Source organism: Petaurus breviceps, unplaced genomic scaffold (genome assembly GCF_028583685.1).
Source record: "Petaurus breviceps papuanus isolate PSGF00001 unplaced genomic scaffold, PetGlider_PUasm1.0 37, whole genome shotgun sequence".
In the NCBI taxonomy this organism is placed as follows: Eukaryota; Metazoa; Chordata; class Mammalia; order Diprotodontia; family Petauridae; genus Petaurus; species Petaurus breviceps.
The window spans coordinates 36,358,294-36,375,062 of NW_027186296.1; the positions used below are offsets into that span (position 1 = coordinate 36,358,294).

Here is a 16,769-nt window from a genome sequence, read left to right on the forward strand (position 1 = left end):
TGTGTGTGTGTGTGTGTGTGTGTGTGTGTGTGTGTGTGTGTGTGTGTAATTTTGACTGGGGCTGGGGAGACATGGCTAATGCAGGAATTATTTTTTGCTTTATTTTACATGTTCATAAGAATCATTGTTTTTCCTGCTTTCCCTTTGGGGAGGAAGGAGGGCAGGAGGGAGAAAATTTGAAGCTGAAAATAAAATTGAATTGAAAAAGAAAGTAATATAATTTAATTTAGAAAAGATAAGAAAAAAGCCACAATTTAAATTTTAATAAAATGTGGCACACAATAAATACTTTTTGGATTAGACCTATAGAGTTAAAGGTTTATGTAAGTAAATACTGCCTTTATCCTATACCTAAACTTCAAACAAAAAGCATTCTCTACTCAGATATACTTATTGTGCATTATTTTGTATGATAGCTATTTGTATAGGTGTCTTATCCCTCTACTAGAATGTAGGTATCCTGAGGCAAGAATGTAAGTATCTAAGGCAAAGAATGGCCTTAATGTCTTAAACTGTGGAAAATTTATATTTTTCTTTCTTTATCCATCTCCCTCTGCTATCCCCAGGTTCCACTTGTATCTCTTGTCCAAGCTATTCTTTTTTTTTTTTAAGCAGTCGGGGTTAAGTAACTTGCTCAAGGTTACAGGGCCAGTTATTTCTGGGTGTGGTGCTAAGTATCTGACCCCAGATTTGATCCCTGGGTCATCCTGACACTGGAGCTGGTGCTCTTTACTTGCTGAGCCACTTGACCACCCCTCCACGCTATTCTTACATGATTATAACATAAGGAAGTAGACTTTTTGGCTCATTTTTGATGACATAAAATTATGGTGATATTTCCTAGGCAAAATAGAGGAGGTGACATTGTACCCTGCCTTATATCTCATCATTAAGGGAATCATTTCCAAATTCTTTTTTTTTCCCTCAGAACACCAAGGAAGGAGGTAGTTTTGAAAATGAATTGTCTTATTTAACCAGTAATTTTCAATAGATATGGAGATTGATTATCCTTTCTACACTAGATGTATGAAGTCCTAGATATCCAGAAATATTTGGGGAAGTTTATTTGTTTTTGTTGGATTGTTTTTTTGTTGATGTTTTTATTTTCTGGAAACTTTTTGGGAGGGTCTCAATTTAGGAGAAATGCCCAAAAGTAATTTTATGAGAAAAGCAGGTCACATACAATGCTTCTTTATTTCCCTAAGTATTGAAACAGGCATCACAAAGACTACTTTCTAGATCCAGCCCTGCCATTAGGTCACTATGAAATGAGAGTTGGAGCAAATTATCTCAAAGAGCCTTTCGAAATTACAAAATTTGGGGTTTCATTTTTTTCTCAAAACTTACCTTAAAAAAATCATGCTTCTCTCCCCACCTTTAGGTCTATACAGCACAAAATCTTGTTTCTGACATTTTCTCCTAGAATATAGAAACCTATTTAGTGGCTAGCATTATTTGATTTCTGTATTGTGCTGTTATATTTTTGTCTGCAATTCCAGTAGTGCTGGTTTACTAGACTACCAGAACTGAATCAGATGTGTTTATAGGACCAGGGTTAATTTACTTACTACCACTTCTTCCATAATAATTTGTTTGGCATTGCTTATTGGCTTCCCTTTCCTCCAGCCCAGAAGTTTCAGAAGAATCAACTGAGGAGCCTGATTCATTCTTTCCCAAGCTAGTAACCTGTGACATCAATAAAACCATAGATAGTGGAGCCAATTTCAACAAGTACCTGCTACAGAAATAAAACTCTTTTCGTAAGGATGAGATTTCCATGCCCTAAACCAGAGAACAGAGGAGAATGCTCACAAACAGGAAAAGGGGTTTGTGTAATTCTATTTGACTAGGAGAATTGTTTTACAGTGTGTTCACATGGGTAGCGCTTTTGGTTAAACATTGAGCCAGTGAAACTGAAGTCCTGCATAAACTGCAAGTGTATAAAATTTTGTCAGCCTCTACAGTTTTCTGAGCCTGAAGCTCCATGAGTGGTATAACATTAATGTGTAGTCAACCTGCTTTTGTGTTAAACAAAACCTAATTCTTTTTCTAATCTTGATAATTTGCAATTTTCCTTGCTATCTTAAAATATAAGCAGTAGAACATAATGGACTGTGTCTTTTCAGTTGACTAAATTCTCCATTATTTATAAGAAAATGCTGAGAAAAGTCCTTTCGGCCTATTGTAATTGTCACGAGGACTGTAAACACTTAGCTGTCAGTGTGAGCCTGTAATGGGTTCTGACATTTAGCAGTCTCCTTTTTTTCTGCCTCTATTTAGTAATTTTTAAATTCTTAAAACCATAGCCAAGGGCAACTATTTAATTCATCTTTGCTCAACAGAATCATAAATTGTTTGAGCTGTAAGGGACCTTATAAATCCCCCCATTGGTCCCTCTCATTTTATTAGATGAGGAAACAGAAGTCCAAATAGCGAAACTAACTTGCCCAAGGTCACCCAGCTGGTTAGTGGCATAGAAGCACTGTAACCCAGACTCCTGATGCCAGTCCAATTTATTGTCTACTGTGTCATCTTCCTATTTCCATAGACTATCAGTAGTTAGAGAATAGTCATAGATTATATATGTTTTTTTCATGGACATCTTTCAGATTATTAGCCTGCATGACATCATGAATTGTATCCTGTTCTGCCATATATGGTGAACTAGCAAATAGCAAAGTGGAAAAAATGGAAATGGAGAAACATTTTAAAATTAGTTTTTAAAATTACTCAGATTAAGCTAGTTCCAACAACAGACGCAAAGACTTTCAAATAACATTTTTATGATGCTTTTTTATTCAGATGATGCTTTTTAATCTGAAGAGAATATAGGATGTTATACTAATTCTCTTATTCAAATTTGCCCCCTTTATAAAATCCCTGAGTCTTGTCTGTCTGTCTGTCTCTCTCTCTCTCTCTATATATATATGTATGTATCTATATTTTTCCCCCCTGAAAATCATGAACAGATTATTCCAAAATATGTTGTAACTTGAATAGAACACCTTTGGGGTTTAAATCAGCAAATATGTATTAAATGCCTTCCATGAATCTGGTCATGAAAAATACTAATCCTGGGTACCTCATCCAACAACCTGTTTTTGAACTCTCTCTGGGTATATTCTTTGGTGATGAAATTTCAAGATGAGCTCCTTGGCTATCAAGGAAATACGTGGTGAATTTTTAAAAAATTTTATTGATGTGTTTTGTGTTTCCATTACAAACAGAGATTGCCCCTATTCCATGAATAGTTTCTTGTAACAGAGTAAAAGTTAAGTAATACTCAAAAGTATAGTGCTCTGTTCTGAGAGTGCATACATTTCACATCTGTAGCACCCTTTACCTCTTTGTTTTTAAAAAATTAAGAGAAATCTGCTTTATCTCCTTCTAACTCCTCAACACTTGTATAGAAAAAAAGAAAAGCAAATTTCTCCCAATAAACATACATAGTTGGCAAAACAAATTCCCTAAATGTCTGTATGCAAAAATGTTTCCTTCTAATTCTGTACCCTACATCTGTCGCCTTTGTAATGGAGGGCATATTTCATTCTCAGTCCTCTGGAATCATAAATGATCATTGTATTGATCTTAGTCCTTAGAGCTTTCAGAGTTGTTTGGTTTTAAAGTGCTGTTTTTATTGTATAAATTAGTCTCCTGGTTCTGTTCATTTCATTCTTCATCATTTTATAAAAGTCCTCAAAATTGTTTATGGTCTAAGGATATGAACAAGCAGTTCTTAAAGAGGATATTTGGGAATCTTAAAAAAGGAAGGACTGCTACTTCTTGTAACAGGGAGTAGAAAGACTATCCAGGGAGGCAATATTGTCATTGATAAAGACAGTTATGGGTAGAGCCTGGTAGAAGTAATTCTGTAGGGACAGCTAGGTGGCACCGACCCTGGAGTCAGAAGGACCTGAGTTCAAATCCAGCCTCAGACACGTAACACTAGCTGTGTGACCTTGGGCAAGTCACTTAACCCCAATTGCCTTGCCTTCCCCCCTCCAAAAAGACAAAAAAAAAAAAGAAAGAATTCTGCAGAACTCATTGTAACCTCACTTTTATGTATCATTTGAAAGCAAAGACTTGGCACTGACTGAACAGTGTGACTAAGGAATACCAGGAAAACTTGTTAGAACTTCATCCTTATTACTTCAGAGTTCTCTGTAAAGTGGATATTCATTTGCAAATGGAGAATGTGCTTTAAGTTTTCAGTCGTTCATTAAACACCATGCATCTGTTAAGGGCACTATGTTAGGCACTGAGACAAAGAAAGAGAAAAGCAAACAGGTGCTGCTTGTAGATCACATGACCCACCCAGATGGAGGACTAGAAAATTTCTACAGTTCTTACATCTGAAACCTGTCCCACTGCTGCAGAAATCTAGAAGGCAGAAGTTTGCTCAGTTAGGGGCAGCTATGTGGTACAGTGAGTAAGAGTTTTGAGCCTGGAGTCAGGAAGACCTGAATTCAAATGTGGCCACAGATATTTACCAGTTGTGTGACCTTGGACAAGTCACTTAATCTGTATCTACCTTAGTTTCCTCAGCTGCTAATAATAGCACCTACTTCCCAGGATTAATGTGAGAATAATGAGATAATATATGTAAAGCACTTAGCACAGTGCTTGACACTAGGCACTTCATAAATGCTTATTTCTTCTCTTCTTTCTGAGACAGCAGCACATATGTACAGCCCTGGAGCTCAGCCAGAAAACTGAGAGACAAAGGTAACTAGGGTAAGGACTTGTATGTGGCATTCATCTGGGCATAGTTCTGTACTCCTAAATGTTACTTGGGTCAAACGGAGGCTAGTGAAAAACATAAATTGCCCAGTATGGAATTATGCTGAGAGGGCTTTTGAGATCCAGACCCTACATAAACCACCATCAAAAGGGAAAGAGTCAGAAAGTGAGTGAATAAGGACATGTAAAGAGGGAAAAAGACTGAAATCACCAAAGCTTTTGGAAAGAAGAAAACTCAGAAACCTTGAGCATGAGTAGATAAACCAACAGGGAAGATATTAATACATAAAGGAATATGGCCTCCAAATCAACTAAAAGAATCCATACATCTATGAAAAAGTATTGCAAGAAAAAGGAAAAGACTCAGTACCTAATGAGGAAGGGGGACCCTGTGGATTTCCAGTATATGTTTTTTTATATACTCCAGACAACAAATATGCGAGAAATATATGAGAAACAAGGTCAACAACAACAAAATAACAGCATATTTCTTTCAAAAAGTACATAAGGAGACAAGGCTGAAAGTTGGAGGCCAAATGAAATTGGTGGAGATATGTAGTAAACCACACAATATCCCACTTACAAGTGAATCAGTATTTTTTTGGTAGGGCTAGATTACAGAATGAGAGGGTACATAAAAAGGAGGTAGGGGTGTGGAAGGAAGATAGGAATGTGTAATGTACCCTAATCTATTGGTAGAACTCACTTGTGATTCTGAAAACTAACAATGAAGAGAAAATATCTTCTGTAATCTCGGAAGAAGAGAGCCTAGAGGACAATGGGCAAGGAAGCAAAGGAGAAATAAAGAGGGAAATCTTATTTCAGTGGTGGGAGGGGATACTGCTGATGAATACTTCCATGGGGGAAGGGAGAGATTCTGTAAAGGGATATTGGGAACCTTATCATGGGTATAATCTTCAGGGACTTAGTGCTTAGAGAAACCACTCATCCTGCCTCAGGATAATCAGAAGAGGAATCAGAGCCCCTGGGTTTAGCTGACACCCAGACAAGTATGAGAGAATAGACTCAGGGAGAAGATTCCAGGGCATACAGGAAAAAAATGGCCATAGTGAGAGCGACGGTTAATACATTTCACAATCCGGGACATAGGAAAATTTCTACCGTGGGGCAATATCCTCTCTTTCACTTGCAGAAATTGGTATTTCTAAGAATGAAGTACAACAGAAAAAGGGGGGCAAGGGCCAAGATCTACAAGGCAATAACATTAAAACTATTTAGGAGAGAGAACACAAAAGTAAGTAAATCAAAAACTTTAATTCTGTCAGGAATACAGAGACTAAAGAATGATTAAGTACAACGCTCATGAATCAAAGAATAAAAGTCTAGAATAGACAGAAAAAGAAGATAAATAATGAAGTGAATGAGGGAAAGTTGTTTTTAGAAAAAGATACAGGAAATACAATTATAAAAACAAAGAACAAAACAACTTGAAGGGGAAGATAGGAAGATGGATTGTATTTGACTATTTAACTGAGTGGGGAAGGATTAATTTGCTAGATAAAAGGAAGAAATAAAAAAAGAATAAGTTAAGTAAAACTCCAAAACTGAGGGAAAGGGGTAACAAATGAGAGGTGCACAGCTTGAGAGTAAGAAGAAGTGAGCTATTGGGAAGAGTTACCTTAAAGTATATTAAATTAAAATGAGAAGAGATAGTGAAGAGCCATCTTACTCCAGGTTCAACACTCTTACTCATTGCACCACAACTGAAGAGATAGTACCTTGTTTACAAAGGAAGAGGACAAAATCCCAAAATAGTGGGGGGGGGGGGGAGGATTAAAAGACAAATGGAAGAAAACATAAACCTAATTCATAACTTTATTTTTTTTCCCATTTTTCAAATGCTTTATTAACTTATGATTTATACCATTCATTTCCACCAGATTTTGAGTTACAAATTTTCTCCCCGTTTTTCCCCTACCCACAGCCCCAAAATAGCAGTCCCACAGGATATCCCCTCCTCCAATCTGCTCTCTCCGATATTTTCTCCCATACCCCTTTTGACCTTTCCAGTAGGGCATGGTGGATCTCTATGCCCCAGTGCCTGTATATCTTATTTCCTAATTCATTTAAAATAGTATTAATAATAGATATATACATATATAAGTGTGTATATTTAAACATTTGATTTTAAAACTTTGAATTAAAGATTCATTCCCTTCCTCCCTTGTCACCCATCCTTACTGGGAAGATAAGCAGTTTAATATAGGATGTACATGTGTAGCTAATGCAAAACAATAACATAGTAGATACATTGTAAAAGACTGACTATATTTCCCTCCCTCCTATCCCACCTCCCACTTGTTCTGTTCTCTACTTTGATCCCATTCCTTTTCAAAAGTGAGTGCTTTCAACTTCCCTCCCCCCCCAGCCTGCCCTCCCTTCCATCATCCCCTCGCTGATCCCCTTCCCCACTACTCTCATGTAGGGTGAGATACCCTATTTGGTGTGTATTTCATTCCATCCCCAAGCCAAATTCAATGAGATTAAGGTTGACGCATTCCGTTTTGCCTTCCTATTCTTCCCCTCCATTGTAACCATTTTCCTTTGCCTCTTCTTTATAAGATAGTTTACCCCATTCTGTCTCTCCCCGTCTCCTCTCATTATATTCCTCTCTCACCTCTTAATTTCACCTTTTAAGTATCATCCCTTCCTGTTCAATTGGTCCTGTGCCTTCTATCTATGTATACGTGTAAACATATACACACATTCACATATGTATACATATGCCCATATACCCTCATATGTAGACATATATATATATATATATACACACACACACACACACACACATTTATATTTCCTTCAACTACTGAGAAAAGTTTCATAAGTTACAATTATTGTTTTTCCATGTAGGAATGTTAATAGTTTAACTGATAAGTTCCTTATGATTTCTTTTCCCTGTTTACCTTCTCATTCTTCTCTTGCTTCTTGTATCCGAATGTCAAATTTTCTGTTCAACTCTGATTTTTTTTCAGCAAGAATTCTTGAAAGTCCTCTATTCCACTGAATGACCATATTTTCCCCTGAAACATGATACTCAGTTTTGCTGGGTAGGTGATTCTTGGTTTTAATCCCAGCTCCTTTGACCTCCGGAATATCATATTCCAAGTCCTTCGATCCCTCAGTGTAGAAGCTGCCAGATCCTGGGTTATCCTGATTGTGTTTCCACAATATTCAAATTGTTTCTTCCTGGCTGCTTATAATATTCTCTCCTTAATCTGGGAATTCCTAGGAGTTTTCTTTTTGGGATCTTTTTCAGGAGGTGATCGGTAGATTCTTCCAACCTCTATTTTGCCCTCTGGTTCTAAAACATCAGGGCAGTTTTCTCTGAGAATTTCCTGGAATATGATTTCAAGGTTCTTCTTTTGATCATGGCTTTCAGGTAGTCCAATAATTTTTAAATTATCTCTCCTGGATCTATTTTCCAGGTCAGTGGTTTTTCCCATGAGATATTTCACCTTGCCTTCTATTCTTTCATTTGTTTGGATCTGTTTAACAGCATCTTGATTTCTCATAAAGTCATTAGCTTCCATTTGCTCCAGTCTAATTCTGAAGCAGTGATTCTCCTCATTGAGCTTTTGAGATTCTTTTTCCATCTGTCAAATTTGGCTTTTTAAGGCATTCTTCTCCTCATTGCCTTTTTGAGCCTCTTTTGCCATTTGAGTTAGTCTGTTTTTTTCAGGTGTGATTTTCCTCAGTCAGGCTGTTGACTCTCATTTCATAATTTTCTTGCATCGTTCTCTTCCCAATTTTTCCTCCACTTCTCCTATCTGCTTCTTAAGGTCTTCTATGGCCTGTAACCAGCTCATATTTTCCTTTGAAGCTTTTGGTGCAGGAGTTCTGACTTCACTGTCTTCCTCCTATTCTATGATTTGCTCCTTTTTGTCCCCAGAATAGGAATCTAATGTTGGAATCTTCTGTCTTCTTTGTTTCCTTTGCCTGGTCATGTCACCCCTCAGTCACTTGACCCTGGACTCTGCCACCAGACACGGGAGCTTTTATCCCAAACGCTGGGGTTTTCTCAGCTGCTGGAGGTATTAGATGGGTTCCCTCTCTGAGGCCTCCACATGCTCTGGCAAGCTGGACACACAACCCCTGGACCTCTACCCTAGACTGCAATCCAGATCCAAGCAGGTTAAAGCAAGAGCGATTACCCATCAGACTGTGCTTGGTCCCCCTACACTCTGCAGGCCAGGAGCTGAAGCTGCCAAGTGGCGCTGGCTGGCTGTGCCGGGCTTCTCAGCAGCTTCTCACCCCGGGAACAAAAGCTGACGCACTCCCACTTACTGGGTCCCAAAGTCCAGACTGCACTGACCTCTCACTTTGTCCTTTGCATCTATGTGTTGATAATTCTGGAAACGGCCATAGCTGCTGCTGATCTGGAGTCCCTCAAGCCAGTGGCGCTGGTCAGGCCCGCCCTGGGGCTAAAACCTCCGGCTCATGCAGGCCTCGGCTCGGCTCCCAGAGCACTGCACTGGCTGATTCCTGCTGGACTGTCCCTCAGCAGGAGGTTAGCTTCTCTGTGTCATTTTGTAGGTTCTGCAGCTCAAAAGTTTGTTCAGAGTTCCCTTTTTACATTGATTGGGGAAGGTGGAAGCTGGAGCCGCTCTGAGGTCCTGCTTTTACTCCACCATCTTGGCTCCGCCCCTCATAACTTTAAATGAATTGGATTAAACAGTCTGACAAAGTGAAAAGGTATGGTAGATTGAATAAGAAAACAAAACTTCAGTCTTTTGCTTACAAAAACAAAAGGCATACACAAGAGTAAAATTAAGGGCCTAAAAAAAAATTCACTATTCATCAGGTGAATCCAAAAAAAGTGAGTTGCAGTCATGCTGTCAGATAGCAAAAATAGACATTTACAAAATAAAAAGAAATAAGGGAAATATACAAAAAGAAACCATAGGTAACAAACCAGTATTAATACTTAACTTATATGTTCCATATGTCTTAGCATCTAAATCTTTAAAAAAATTAACAACCACAAGAAGACAGACAGCAATAGAGAAATGGCAGGAGATTTTAATGCCCCTCCCTCAGTTTTGGATAAGTCTAACAGGAAGATAAGCACAAAAGAAAATGCAGAATTGAACAAATTCCTGGGGGTAGTACAACTAAAAGACATATGGCTTCTTCTAAATAGGATTGCTTTTTTCAGTACCACATAGAACTTGTACAAAACTTGACCATATAGTAAGATGCTGAGATGTTGCAAGCTGATGTAAAAAGGTAGAAATAGTGAACACATCCTTTACAGACTATATTGCCCTAAAAATAGTAATCAGTTTAAGGGAAAACAAGTTTCTGTCTTTAAGGAGCTTACATTAAGTTAAGACAAGATATACTCAGATATTCAGATTGATCTGTAATTTCATAGATTTAGATATTTCCCCTCAAAATTACAGATTGCAAGTCAACCTCCTCATTTTGTACAACTCTTATCCCTGTCCTTCCATAAATTTGCCACAGGCAGGTCCACCCAACATACTGGGGACCTCCCTTGATTTTTCCTGACATCATAAGGTTGGTCATTTGTCACCTCTCATTTCATGTTAAGCCCATCTTCTCTTCCTTCCATGTTTCCCTGATGACAAATTTCACCCCTGTTCTTTAAGGTTCGTCATTGGCTATGCTATTTAGCCTGCTTATACCCATCATCCATTTCCCTCTATGTATGCTTTCAGCTCATTTTCTTTGTAACCTATGAAACAGATATGAAATATATACAAAATAATTTTTTTTAGGGGGGTGAAGAAGAGTAGGGATAGGTCTTATCTGTGGTATGGCACTTGAGCAGAGGCTTAAAAAGATCCAGGGCTGGGGCAGCAAGGTAATGCAGTGAATAGAGCACCGGCCCTAGAGTCAGAAGGACCCGAGTTCAAATCTAGCCTTACACTCTTAACACTTATTAGCTGTATGACCTTGGGCAAGTCACTTAATTGCCCCACCTTTCCCACCTCAAAGAAAAAAGAAAAGAAAAAAGCCAAGATTTCTACAAAGTGGAGAGAATGCATCCTTCTTTCAGCAAGGGGAGGTAGAATGTGATGTAAAGGGTCACTATGGAAGGCCAGTGCAGCTGAACCCACCTTTTGGGGAATCAGAGAAGACTATAAATGAGGGGGAAGAGAGATGGAAGGGTTGCCCTCAAGAAGTTGTAAAGGCAACTAACTTTTTCTTCTATCTCACTAGTATAGCCCATTTTCTGCCTGGATTCAAATTACTGCAATATAATAGGACCACATGTGTTTTTTTTCCTCTAGTGTTTTTATGGCTTTAAGCTTAGCCTATATTGGCAGTAAACATTTGGCTTCATGAAATGAAACTTTCTTAAAGGGCCTTTCAGAGTCCCCAAAAAAGCTGTTTCTTGGGATCAAGGTAGACCAAATCACCTACCATGTATTGCTTTTCACTTTGTAGAATTGTGTGAGTAATGATGGTTTATGTGATCAGTAATGATTGTAGTCTCTCTAAATGTTTATCCCATTTGGAGCCTTTCAAATAATGAAATATACATTGCTGCTTTTAGTTGTTTAATACCTTTAACAATTGGAATTTTCAGTAATATTTTTTCCCCTTTCAGAAAGAAACCAAAGCTTTGGCCTGCTCAGTTCATTGGCTGGTGCAAACTGTAACATTGGGTCAACTGAGAACCATCACACCGAAGTAAAGAGTAATTCTTATATTTCTTATTCCTTTTTTTTTAAGCAATTGGGGTTAAGTAACTTGCTCAAGGTTACACAGCCAGGTGTTTCTGGGTGGGTGCTAAGTGTCTGAGCCTGGGATTAAATCTCCAGGTCATCCCGACACTGGAGCCGGTGCTCTTACTCGCTGTGCTATCTGGCTGCCCCTTTCTTATCCCTTTTGTTCTTTGTTGTAAGATTATTTTCACATTTTCTTTTAAAAGAGAGTTGCCCATTTAAAAAGCTGTTTTGTCCTAAGGGCAGAAAAGCAACTAAAGAATTCAAAGGCCTAGAGATATTGCTCATAACTATGAGAGGAGGTAGGAGGAAGATGTAAATGTCACTTGTTGACTGGAACCCAGCTTGACCCTCATTAAAAAATAACCCTGACTTTAAGGACTCTGATTTATTCTTTGCTAGTGATCTTTTCCCAAATGCAGTGCTTCTTATTGAAGGATCTTAGCTTTTCCAACTCATTTACCCCTCCTTTTGTGGTATGCTGATCTGAATTCAGCAAGCATTTATTAATTCTCTTCTGTGTGCCAGGCCTGTAACCCTATCAGTGATGGGACCATGCTCTATAGATGAGTGACCTGTCAGTAATTCATAATTATAGAGAATGGCTTATGACTGTTCTGGATCACAGTGTGACAGACCTTGTGCTAAGTGCTAGAAATACAAATACAAACGTACATATATTCAAGCTATATACAAAGTAAATACCAAGTACTTTGAGGGTAGAGACCAGTCAACACCTCCTGTAGAAGGGGGATTTCAGCTGAATCTTAAGGAGGGAGCTGGGGATTCCATGAGGTTAGTGGGAAGGGGGAGGGCATTCAGGATCTCAGATACAGCCTGTGCAAAGACAGAGGTGGGAGAGTTGCATGTCATGTGGGGTAACAGCAGGTAGGCCATTTTGGCTGGAAAGAGAGTCCATGAGGGAAAGTAACACAAACATCTGGAAAGAAAAGTTGATACTATTCTTTGGAGGACTTTAAATGACAAACAGAGGTAGCTGTACTCTATCCTAGAGGAACAAAAGCAGCCACTGAAGCTAAAAAGCTGTACCTCAGGAGCATCAGTTTGGCAGCTGTGTTGAGAATTATAGGATCACAGTTTTAGAATGGGAAGAGACATTTTAAGTTCTAGTCCAGTGTTTCTTAAACTTTTTTCACTAGTGATCCCTTTCTCAAACTGTGGGTTGTGATCCCAGTTGGGGTCTATTGCTCTAATCTAACCTCCTCATTTTTTGCAAGTGAAGAAAATAAGGTTATAGATAGTTTGGAGAAGAAAAAGGCTGGAGGCAAGAAGACCACAATTAAGAGGCTATTGCAGTAGTCCAGGCAAGAGGCAGCAGTTGTTTTAAACAAAGGAGGTGGCTATGTGAGTGGAGAGAAGAGGATGCCATAGATTTGTGAGTCATATGTCTAGAGGTGATAGTTGAACCTGATAAACTCATGAAGTAGTAAAGAAAAAGAGAGGAGAAGGGGCACCAGACAGAGCCACACATAATAGGTAGGACATTCCAGCAAAAAAGATTGAGAAGGCTCTAAGATCAAACCTATAGACCTTTATTGAGCACCTACTATGAGGAGCTGTGGATGATACAAAAGAAATGTAAGATGTAGGTTTTGCCTTTAGAAAGTTTACAGTATGGTTGGGGAGATTTTACAAAGGGAAATTTTTTTTTAAAGCAATTGGGGTTAAGTAACTTGCCCAAGGTTACATGGCCAGTTTTTTTGTGTGTGGGTGTTAAGTATCTGAGGCCGGAACCGATCCTGGGTCCTCCCAGCTCCGGGGCCAGCACTCTTACTCACTGCGCCACTTAGCCACCCCAACAAAGGGAAATTTTACAGAGCGCAAATGCTAGTGCCTTACCTCCAAAATGACTTCCAACTTTCCCTGTACATTTCTTATAGGTATGTAATTTACATGTCTCCCTCATTAGAATGTGAACTCCTTGAAGTCAGGGACTGTATTTGTATTTCTAGCACTTAGCACAGTTCCTGGCACATACTAAGTATTTAATAACAGTATATGCTTGTTGACTTGATTTGACTTGACTTAAATTTTCTAGAATGTTTTTTCATTCACTTTCAAGTTGATCAAGTTGTAAAAGGTATTTTGAACATTTAGTGGGTCATTTTAAAACTTGTAATTGTCAATATGAAGGTATTAAGAGTTCTAAATTAAGTTTGCTTTTAAAACCAAAACATTTTTAGAGACCAGCATTTCTAGAATTTTTTTTTTATGATTTCTCATAGACCATTCTCACCCTTCTAAGAAAACCTGTGAATTAAGATGTGAATTTACCTGGATTTAATTCTTAAGTAACACATTTGTTGTTTAATTGTTACCAACAGCCTCATTTGCCTGTAGGAAATGGGACTGAGTGCTGCTTTGACCATCAAGATAGTGCTTCTAACACAACCGACTCCCAGGTCGATAGCATTGTAGGTAAGTCTTTTCATTTGGAATAGAAATATAGCTATAATTTGTTGGAAAAGAAGTTGATTTTAAATGGGTAGAAAAGAAGAAAAATGAATTTAAGCCCCATCTATAGTTATTAGAGTCAGAAAAAGAGGTAACTGCTTAGCAAACATTTAACTGCTTGTTCTGTTGGTTTTCCTGGCAGGATTCTAGTATGTGATGAAAGGGACAGAGCTCATATTTTATCTAACATTCGATGAAACAGTAAATTTCAATGTTTGTTCTTTTTTCTTAAAGCGAGTCATTCGTGATTTTGTTGGTGGTAACACACCTCCATAGGTTTAATGCTTTGTACTTTTCAAAACTATGCCAAATACTTCCATATTTAGGGTAGATATCAGCACTCTGAAAATGATGTAACTAAGACTCAAGAACAGTAAGTAATTTACTAAGTCACGTTAGCATTAGATTTAAAGCTAGAACACAGGTGCCCTGACATATAAATCTATTGCATATAAACCATAGAATAGAAAGGCACAGTGTGAAGTTAATTATAAGTGCTTTTTAGTTAGAAAATTTCTGATGTTCCTTCTTTCCTTTTAGGTTACAGAATTTAGGAGATACTCATTTGCTTTTTGACCTAACAGCCCCCTTCAGGTGCTTTTAGCTCTTCTCTGTTAGAATTTTAATTCTCAGTTTTGCAAATGAAATAAAATATAAACATACCTTAATCTTCTGTGAGGTGTGATTCTCTGGCCATATGGAGAGCAGGTGTGTAGCCATGAAAATGTTGTCTTAGAACAGGCCTGCACAACCTGCAGTGCACCAAAGGATTTCCTCTACATACAATGAATGTTTTCATCTATATTTTTTGCAGACCACCCCAAATTCTTTGGTGTGCTGCAAGTGGCCTGTGGGCCACAGGTTGTACAGTACAGGCCTGTCTTAGTGTAGGAAAATATAGTTTAGTTCTCTGGAACAAAGTCCCATTTGACCCAGCCTTTCCCCAGGCAATTTCTCCTACTCTGATCACCACTTCCTTCTGAAATTTAATCACAATTATCCCCTGAAATAACCTCCTTTGCTGACTGACAAGCACTTGATTTCCAGTAAAGATTGAATAGTCCAGATAGATGGAGTTTAATTGGATGAGTGATTCCGTACAGACGGAGAAGTCCTCCAAATCTTCCTACTGATGGGTGGCATTGAAGTGCCTGCATCAAGCTTTGGAACATTGCACTGCCTCCTAAATGGGATCCATAATCACTTGAGTTTGGTCTAACTCTCCAAGGGGAAAAAAGTGTAAATGTTATAAAAATTGTCCAGATATTGATCTGAAGTTGCAAGAATAACTCCTAGAGTTGATCTGTGAAATATGTACCAATAGGCAAAATGTACCAATACATACATATGTTTTGGACAGCAACTGCTAATAGATGATGACAAGGACCAGAAATAAACAGGAGGGAGAAAATGGACTGAACTGTATTTGGGAAATCGTATAGTGCTCTCAGTGATTTCAGTTTTTTCCCAAGGTTCATCTCTTTAACACCAATATTCTTCCAGCAATGTACTTCCTATGAAACACTTTATCAGCAAATTTTGAAATGCCAGACAAAAAAGAATAAAAGTTGTAAGTTGCCAAATAGCAGTGGAGATTCATGTGGTAGGTGTGAATTTGCTACAGTATATCACTCATGAGGAGCTGGGCCAAGCCGATAGCTAGAGTAAAGAATAAGATATTTATTAACAATCTATGTACTCCATTGGTACCTAACCATCATCACCACCACAGCCACTACCTCAGATTTATATAGCACTTTAAAAATTTTCAAAATAGACAGTGCAGGCGGAGCGATAGACCATTATCTAACACCACATACCAAAATCAAGTCTAAATGGGTGCATGATCTAGGTATAAAGGTTGATACTGTAAGCAGTCTCGTAAAACAAGGAATAGTTTACCTGTCAGATTTGTGGAGAGGGAAAGACTTTATGACTAAACAAGAATCAGAGAACATTATAAAATGTAAAATGGATAATTTTGACTACATGAAATTGAAAAGCTTCTGTACAAACAAAGCCAATGTAACCAAGATTAAGAGGGAGGTGGGAAATTGGGAAAGAATCTTTACAACCTATGTCTCTGACAAAGGACTCATTTCTAAAATATACAGAGAATTGAGTCAAATTTATAAGAATACAAGTCATTCCCTAATTGATAAATGGTCAAAGGATATGAACAGACAATTTTCAGAGAAAGAATTAAAGATATCTATAAGCACTTGAAGAAATGCTCTAAATGGGGAGTGGGGGTGGGTGGAGCCAAGATGGCAGAGTAGAAGCAGGACCTCTCTGCTGCTCCTGCTTCCATGTGAAAAGGGGACTCTAAACAAACTTTGGAGCTGCAGAACCCACAAAATGACACAGAGAAGCTAACCTCCCACTGAGGACAGCCCGCAAGGTGGGCAGGAATCAGCCAGCACAGCGATCTGGGAGCCAGCCCAGCCGCCAGCCGGAGGAACCCCAGATCAGCAGCAGTTGTGGCCATTTCCAGAATTATCAACACATAGACACAAATGACAAAGTGAGAGGTCAGTGCAGTCTGGACTTTGGGACCCAGCAAGAGGGAGAGTGTGGCTTTTGCCCCTGGGGCGAGAAGCTGCTGAGCCGCCAGCACAGCCAGCCAGTGCCACGTGGTAGCTTCAGCTCTTGGCCTGCAGAGTGCAGGGGGACCAAGCACCAGTCTGATCACTCTTGCTTTAACCTGCTTGGATCTGGATTGCAGTCTAGGGTGGAGGTTCAGGGGTGTATGTCTAGTTTGCCAGAGCATGTGGAGGCCTCAGAGAGGGTACCCATCTAATACCTCTGGCAAATGAGAAAACCTGATGAAAGCTC

At 38.7% G+C, this 16,769-nt stretch overlaps 1 protein-coding gene across 11 annotated transcripts in view; it reads left to right on the top strand.

Moving 5' to 3' along the window:
• The window catches only part of AAGAB (alpha and gamma adaptin binding protein), an 84,767-nt gene that overhangs the window by 42,965 nt on the left and 25,033 nt on the right, over positions 1 to 16,769 (top strand). For all 11 annotated transcript variants that reach the window (XR_011170270.1, XR_011170271.1, XR_011170268.1 and 8 more), the window contains 2 exons: positions 11,342 to 11,424; positions 13,805 to 13,898. Coding sequence is in view for 6 of the 11 variants with exons in the window: in XM_069098238.1 (XP_068954339.1) it covers positions 11,342 to 11,424; positions 13,805 to 13,898 (177 nt within the window). In the remaining 5 variants the exon portion in view is untranslated. The remainder of the gene's footprint in view (positions 1 to 11,341; positions 11,425 to 13,804; positions 13,899 to 16,769) is intronic.